The sequence below is a fragment of the Coenobita brevimanus genome, chromosome 52 (genome assembly GCF_032717465.1).
Source record: "Coenobita brevimanus isolate Jiangsu-jjx chromosome 52, ASM3271746v2, whole genome shotgun sequence".
Classification (NCBI taxonomy): Eukaryota; Metazoa; Arthropoda; class Malacostraca; order Decapoda; family Coenobitidae; genus Coenobita; species Coenobita brevimanus.
Genome location: NC_137005.1, coordinates 9,428,799 through 9,436,455, shown reverse-complemented (window position 1 = coordinate 9,436,455; position 7,657 = coordinate 9,428,799). Strand labels below are relative to the sequence as shown.

Below are 7,657 nucleotides of genomic sequence, written 5' to 3'. Positions count from 1 at the left end.
ATGATATGTTTTAGTTTCGCCCTCTTCAGTGGAAATTCTGAATAACATTGGTCTGTATTTCCGCTGGAGATGGCGATAGCTGTCACTGAAACGGTTTGGAGTAGGTCTTTTAGTCTGTCAGTGTGGGTTTGTCTATCACTGGGTTGTAGAAGGTACGGGTTGAGCAGTGCAAGGCTTATATTAAATACGGATTGTGCAATATTTATTATTTTTTTTTATTTATTTTTTTTTTTTACTGGCTGATAATTTTGCCTCCTGTGGCTCAGCCTTGACTTTCCCCCTCCCCGTCCTTCCCTACCCTACCCTCACTTCCCTTCCCCTCTCTACCTTCCCCTCCCCTTCCCTACCCTACCCTCACTTCCCTTCCCCTCTCTACCTTCCCTTCCCCTTTCCTACCCTACCCTCACTTCCCTTCCTCTCTCTACCTTCCACTCCCTTTTCCTACCCTACCCTCACTTCCCTTCCCTTCTCTACCTTCCCTTCCCCTTTTTACCCTACCCTCACTTCCCTTCCTCTCTCTACCTCCCCCTCCCTTTTCCTACCCTACCCTCACTTCCCTTCCCCTCTCTACCTCCTCCTTCCCCTCCCTCTCCGACCATTCCATTCCTTCCCTTCCCTTCCTATCTTTTCATAATACGAACAAGCCGGCCTAATACAGTCATCATATTTTCTTATAAACTGTATCCTTCTTTTCCTCTCCCTCTCCTCTCCTCTCCTTTTTCTTCTCTTCTCTCCTTACTTCTCCTTTCCTCTCTTCTCATCCCCTTTCCTCTCCTTTCTGTTAATTTTCTTTCGCTTCGTCTCCTTTTAATATGACTTATGGGCTCATAAAAAAAAAAAAAAAAGATAAGAAGTACAGTAACGAAAGTCTTGAAGTCCACAAAGTTGTTCCTTCCAAGAAAAAAAAGAAAAAGAAAAAGCAAGCAAAAAAAAAAATAAATTCATTTTATCTTCTTCCTCCGTATTCTCAGCTCCTATCTGCGTCCCTCCCCCTCCTCTCCCCTCCTCCTCCTCTCCTCTCCCCTTCTTCCCTCCCCTCCTTTCCCCTCCACCCCCAACCCCACTTAACCTCACCTTAACCCATTATGTAACCCAAGGACGCACAGTTCAGGATTCAACCACCCTCTTAATCACCTTGTCTTCATCATTTTACCTTGATTACGGTCATTAACTTGGGTTAGAGGATGGTAATTACATTTTTCGGGACTCTGTGTGAAATGTGAAGAATATTTGGAAATTTACCAGGATTTTGACTCTCTCTCTCTCTCTCTCTCTCCCTTCCTTCCTCCACTTAAAACTTCCCTCCTTCCTCCTACCCATTCAGCCTTCTTCTTTTATTTCTTTCCTCTCTTTCCTCCTCGCCTTCCATCTCATTCTCTTCCTTCCTTCCTCATATCTTCCCTCCTTCCTCCTGTCCATCCAACCTTCCTCTTTTTCCTCCATCCCTCCCATCTCTTTTCCTTCCTTCCTCCACTCAAACCTTCCCTCCTTCCTCTTACCCATTCACCCTTCCTTTTTCATTTCTTTTCTCACTTTCCTCCTCTCTTTACCTCTCTTTCCTTCCTCCACTTATTCCTCCTCTTCCTCCCTTCTCCTTCCCTCTCTCCACCTCCTCATACTCCCCATTTACCACTTGTCACAATGAATTAGTCACGGTAACAATGGTAGTACAGAGTTTCCTTTCGTCCATTCCTAGAAAATTTCCTCGCCAGCTTTTCGTTTTACCCTCACTTTCTGCTGCAGGGCTAAGTATACACGGGGAGCCTTGTGAGCCTTGATTCGTGCTATCCTTGCCTTATACTAGTACCGAAATTATTATACCCTTTCGACAGACATTGCCTATACTCTTTTTACTCTAACCTGGCCTAAGTTACCATCTCCCCATATTGATTACCGAGTGGCAGCAAGATTAACACTAGGGTATGACAGGCTGCAGATGGAGAGTGAGAGGAGTAACCGACCTAGATGGCGTGAAGTTTTAGATATATCACCCCTCACGGTCGGAACAACTCTACCATTAGTTTGATATTCCAGCTGATGTCAGACAATTCAATTAAAATAAGTGGGTTAAGGGAACCTAGAGTCATACATTATACACCTAAAGAGGGTCCAGGTCGGACTAAAACTGCTGCATCTTCACAATAAAAAATCAAATCTATACGTGGATAACATTTCTTCCATTTAAAAAGATTTGCTTATCAGTTTATAATCCATCGATCCCTCCTGTCTTGCCCTACCTCCCTATCCCTCCCCTGCCTCTCTTACCTCCTTCTTAACCATTTTCATCTCAGCCTTCCATTCTCCACTCCCATTCCCTTCCTCTTCCTTCCTTCCTTCCTTCCTTTTCATTTTAACTCTTCCCCCCCCCTCTCTCTCTCCTCCTCCTCCTCCTCCTTCCCCTTCCCTCTCCTTTACCTCCCCCTCCCCTACCCCTTTTTGCAATTCTTCCCCCTCCCCCTCCCTCACCACTCCTCTTCATTCCTTACCCTTTTTTGCAACTTCTCCCCTCCCCTCTCCTCCCCCCCTTCCCCCTCCATCTTCATCCCTCCAGCTACAAGAGACGACCTTGACGGGGTGGGTAGGCAGGTGGGTATGTGGGAGGGGGGAGGGGAAAGGGAGAGAGGGGGAGGAAAGGTCAGGGAGCAACTTCCCTCCCCTCTACTCGTCTCTACTCTTGCTATCTCCTCAACCCATCTCCTCTTCCCTCAAGTCTCTCTCTCTCTCTCTCTCTCTCTCTCTCTCTCTCTCATGAATACCTTCCTCATTCTTTGAGACAGTAACTGTATAAGTGTTTCCATGATGGAATGTTATCAGAGAGAGAGAGAGAGAGAGAGAGAGAGAGAGAGAGAGAGAACAATATACACAAAGCACTCCATATCTATGAGTGTTAACGTATTATCATCAAATAAAATCTCTCTCTCTCTCTCTCTCTCTCTCTCTCTCTCTCTCTCTCACCTGCAGCACCCCCTCCTCCCCTAGTGCCACTTCCCGGTCTTACACAACATACCCGATCCACCTGGCACTACCCCCTCCCCCTCCCTCTTATAACTGTCTGAGGGACAAGGTGACGGCGGGAGGAGGAGGAGGAGGAGGAGGAGGAGGATGCTGTTGGAAGAGAGTAAGAGGTTAAATATGGAAGAAAGAAGGATGTTGGAAGAGTGGATGAGGTTAATTAAGAAAGAGTAAAAGAAGTTGGAAGAGAGTAAGAGGTTAAATGTGGAAATGCTAAATATCCTGGAAGAAACTGGGAGAGAGTAAGAAGGGAAGAGGTTTACTTCTGAAGGAGTAAAAGGTGCTGGAAGAAGTAGCAGGGACGTGGAAGAGACTGACAGAGGGCAAGAGGCTGAAAGATTTAATTCTGAAAGAGGCTGGAGGAAGGTGAGAATCTTTGGGGTTAAATTCTGAAGGAGTGGAGGATGCTGGAAGGAACTGGAAGGGGGCAAGAGGCTTAAAAGATGTATTCTGTAAGATGCTGCAGGGTGATGGAAGAAACTGGGAGGAAGTGGGAAATGACAGAGGGAGCTCGAGGATGGGGGGAACTGGAGAGGGTGGAGGACACTGGAAACTGGATGAAACTGGAAGAGGGTGGACGAAACCAAACGAAGGCAGAGGCAACTGGAAGAAGATGGAGGAAACTGGAAAGTGGGGGGAAATGGAGGGACTGGAAATAAAGGATAGGAAGGGACTGGAAACAAAGGATAGGAAGGGACTGGAAATAAAGGTAGGAAGGGACTGGAAATAAAGGACAGGAAGGGACTGAAAATAAAGGTAGGAAGGGACTGGAAATAAAGGTAGGAAGGGACTGGAAATAAAGGTAGGAAGGGACTGGAAATAAAGGTAGGAAGGGACTGGAAATAAAGGATAGGAAGGGACTGGAAATAAAGGACAGGAAGGGACTGGAACTAAAGGGCAGGAAGGGACTGGAAATAAAGGTAGGAAGGGACTGGAACTAAAGGACAGGAAGGGACTGGAAATAAAGGTAGGAAGGGACTGGAACTAAAGGACAGGAAGGGACTGGAAATAAAGGTAGGAAGGGACTGGAAATAAAGACAGGAAGGGACTGGAAATAAAGGTCAAGAAAGGACTGGAAGTAAAGGGCAGGAAGGGACTGGAAATAAAGGACAGGAAGAGATGGTTGAAGGTGAAAGACTAGTTCCTGGACAAGGCTGGAAGATAGCATGAGACTGGATCTACTTATTTCTTTTATTTTTGCTGTTTTTTCTCCTCCCTCCTTTTAGTAACACACTGACGTTTTCTGTATGATATCAGCATAGTAGGAAGGATTTCGACATTTCTCATTCCATTTCGGTAATATTTCACACTATGAGGAAACTGCTCCTTGTATATAGCGGTGTTGTTAAGATACATACATTTCCAAGGAATGTAAAGAAAAATATACACATGGTAGTTCTCATAATATAAAAAAAATAGTACTCGTACACACACACACACACACACACACACACACACACACACACACACCTCATCCGAAATCTCTCTCTCTCTCTCTCTCTCTCTCTCACTCACTCTCTAAAAAATAAAGTATGCAGACGGCACGAGTATAAAAAACACATTAAATCTTATCGCTTCTTCAAAAGGCAGTGGCAAAGACTTCCTACCTACAATGGTGCACTGACGCTACCCTGACAAATCTCCCTAACTCCTTACAATTCAGGTGATGGCCAGGCGTAGTCACATGGAAGCGTGGATTTAACTAGTAACCAAGGAGACGCATCCCTACCTCACCACTATCAGTACTGAAATGGTGGGAGAGGACCAGTAGCATCAGGCAAAGACAAACTGACCACACTCTCACCCCAGCTGCACCTCTTCAATGCCCCCTTCATGGTCGGCGTAACTCCATAAAAGAAACTGGCGCCGTAAATCCACGTCTCTGTGTACTAATTGCTGTAAACATAACCAGAACGTGTTGAGTTAATGTTTTATCTGCCTCTGGAGCGCGTTCCATCCTAAATGAGTCTCAAGGCAGCTGGTGCTTCTCTCTCTCTCTCTCTCTCTCCCTCTTTCTCTCCCATCCCATCCTTTCTCACCCATCCCCTCTATCTTTCCTTCCTCCTATCCTTTACTTTTCACATCTCTCATCCATCCTCCTCTCCTCTCCCTCCCTCTTCTTCCTCCCTCTCCTCCACCCCCTTCTTTCTCATCTCTCATCTTCCTTCTTCTATCTCTCCATTTCTCTCCCTCTCACCCATCCACCCGTCCCTCATTCCATCTTTCTCTCTCTTTCCCTCTCCATCCCCCTCCTTCTCCTCCCTCACTTTCTCCCTTCCTCCACTTCTCCCCCTCCCTTTTACCCCCTCCACTCCAGCCCCCTCCCTCTCATTCTCATCTTTCCTCTACCCCTTCCTTCACTCTCCCACCCTCCTAGTCTCTTATCTTCTTGCTTCCTCCGACCATCCCCCTCCCTTCCTTCTCCTCCTCCCCATCCCCCTCCCTCTCATCTTCTCCCCTCCTCTCCATCCCCCAGTATCGTGACTGGTGGGCGGCAACAAAAACTCCCACACCTACACCCTAACAGCACCACTGCCGCCTCTCTTGCCCTGTCCTGCCGGCTGGGGTGACTGACTGACTGACTGACTGATTAGTGAAAAAGCGTATGAGAGTGGAGTGGGTGGGGAGAAGATGGACACTGACAGCGACGTGCAGAACTGATTAATAAATGTGTATTATTGTAAGGGAACACTGTGTGTGTGTGTGTGTGTGTGTGTGTGTGTGTGTGTGTGTGTGTGTGTGTGTGTGTGTGTGTGTGTGTGTGTGTGTGTGTGTGTGTGTGTGTGTGTGTGTGTGTGTGTGTGTGTGTGTGTGTGTACTAATGTCTGTGGTGGTGGCGGTAGGGCCTTCCAACTCTATTTATGGGGTGTGAGCTGAAGCAGGTTCGCTCAAACGCACTCGCTCCCGTCCCAACCTTGAGCACCAGCATGACTAGGGGGTCTGGAGGGACAGTCAGGCACAGGCACAAAGAAATCAGGAACAATAATTTACACTATATTTCAGGCAAAGCAGAGTCAGGAACGCTACACGTCAGGAACAACATCTGCAAGTCAGGCACACTAAATTTCTGGAAAAGGCACACGGTCATCACACTTCAGGAACAATACATAAAATTCAGGAACAACACTTCAGGCCCAAGGACATTAGACTTCAGGAACAATGCCTACAAGTCAGCACGCTAAATTTCAGGCACGGGCAGAATGACACTACATTTCAAGAAAGGTATATGAGCCAGGAACACTACACTTCAGGCACGGACAGAACAACATAACACTTCAGGAACAATACAGACAGGCATATAACACATCAGGCACAGGGACATCAGGATCAGGCATAACAGAGGCCAGGCACACTGCACTGTAAAATCAGACACGTACAAGGCAACCACACTGCATGACAGGAACAGGCAAAGGAACACCGCAAGTAAGTAACGAGAAGACAGGAGGAATATATTGCCAGGAACAGGAGCACTACACGTCACAAACAGGCACAATGCATGTCTTATTCAATTTGCTAGCATTTTAGTCTCCCTGATCAACAATGTAATTCAGCTTAATCTTTTATCCCTGTTGGATTCCTCAAAAGGATCAATTAGAAAATATTTACAATCAGTTAAGAATGGCATCTCAAAGTCTGAACTATGATCCCTGCGACTATGAGCCCGTAGGCGAAGCGTGGCACGTTAAGTAGCACTCCAACAAAATCCCACGAGGAGCAAATTCCAGGGGTAAGGGGTTAAGCAGCCTGCATTAATCCTTTCAGGCCGAGGACGTTTTTCTTCAGTATTTTCTTGTTGCTACCTCCAGACGATTTGATTGAACCCTGTGAAGGAGTTGCTGAAGGCTACACGTAACTCCCTAATTGAAGTCTCCCCTAAATAAAAACAATAATCTGGAAATAAACGACACGTCAATCCTCTTGCATCCGGAAAAGTTGGACGTGAAAACCTTATGTCTTTCAGAGCCTCAAGGACACGCACACAAAAATAAAAATAAATAAATAAATAAACAAACGAAAAAAAAAAAAGCTCCACCAATTTGTTCTCCCCCCTCGCAACAACCAACTGGAACCAGTGTTTATTGGTATGAATTATATCTCCCCTATGTCACGCACTCCCCCCTCCTCCTTCCACCTTCAGAATCCCCCCCCCTCATCTCACTCACGACCACCCCACCCCATCCTCACTTACTCATGACCCTCCACCCCTCACTTATGAGTCCCCTCCCCCACTCATGACCCCCTCCCCCTCACTCACAGTCCCCTCACTCACTCACGGCCCCCTCACTCACTCACGGCCCCCTCCACCTCACTCACGGTCCCCTCCACCTCACTCACGGACCCCCTCCACCTCACTCACAGTCCCCTCACTCACTCACGGCCCCCTCACTTACTCACGGCCCCCCTCCACCTCACTCACGGTCCTCTCACTCACTCACGACCCCCCCCCCATCACGAACCCCTTCTTCCTTTTCTTCACAGGTACCTTTCTACGAGTCAGTAATCAATGGAATGAATAATCTAATATCCTCCTGTTACGTGCCGCCCCCTTTCCCCCTTCAGTCCCCTTCTTCTTCCCCTTGTCCCTGTTCACCTGTAGCAAAGTTAGGGACCTGAAGGTAAACTGTTAATGCTGGTTGAATTCTAG

General features: G+C 47.1%; 1 protein-coding gene across 1 annotated transcript in view; it reads right to left on the bottom strand.

Moving 5' to 3' along the window:
- The window catches only part of LOC145400456 (immunomodulatory peroxidase-like), a 99,679-nt gene extending 93,738 nt beyond the window's left edge, over window positions 1–5,941 (bottom strand). The window contains exons 1-2 of the mRNA XM_080272969.1: window positions 5,867–5,941; window positions 4,817–4,908 (exon numbers count right to left, since the gene is read on the bottom strand). Coding sequence (XP_080129095.1) covers window positions 4,817–4,908; window positions 5,867–5,941 — 167 coding nt within the window. The remainder of the gene's footprint in view (window positions 1–4,816; window positions 4,909–5,866) is intronic.
- Between the last annotated feature and the right edge of the window lie 1,716 nt (window positions 5,942–7,657).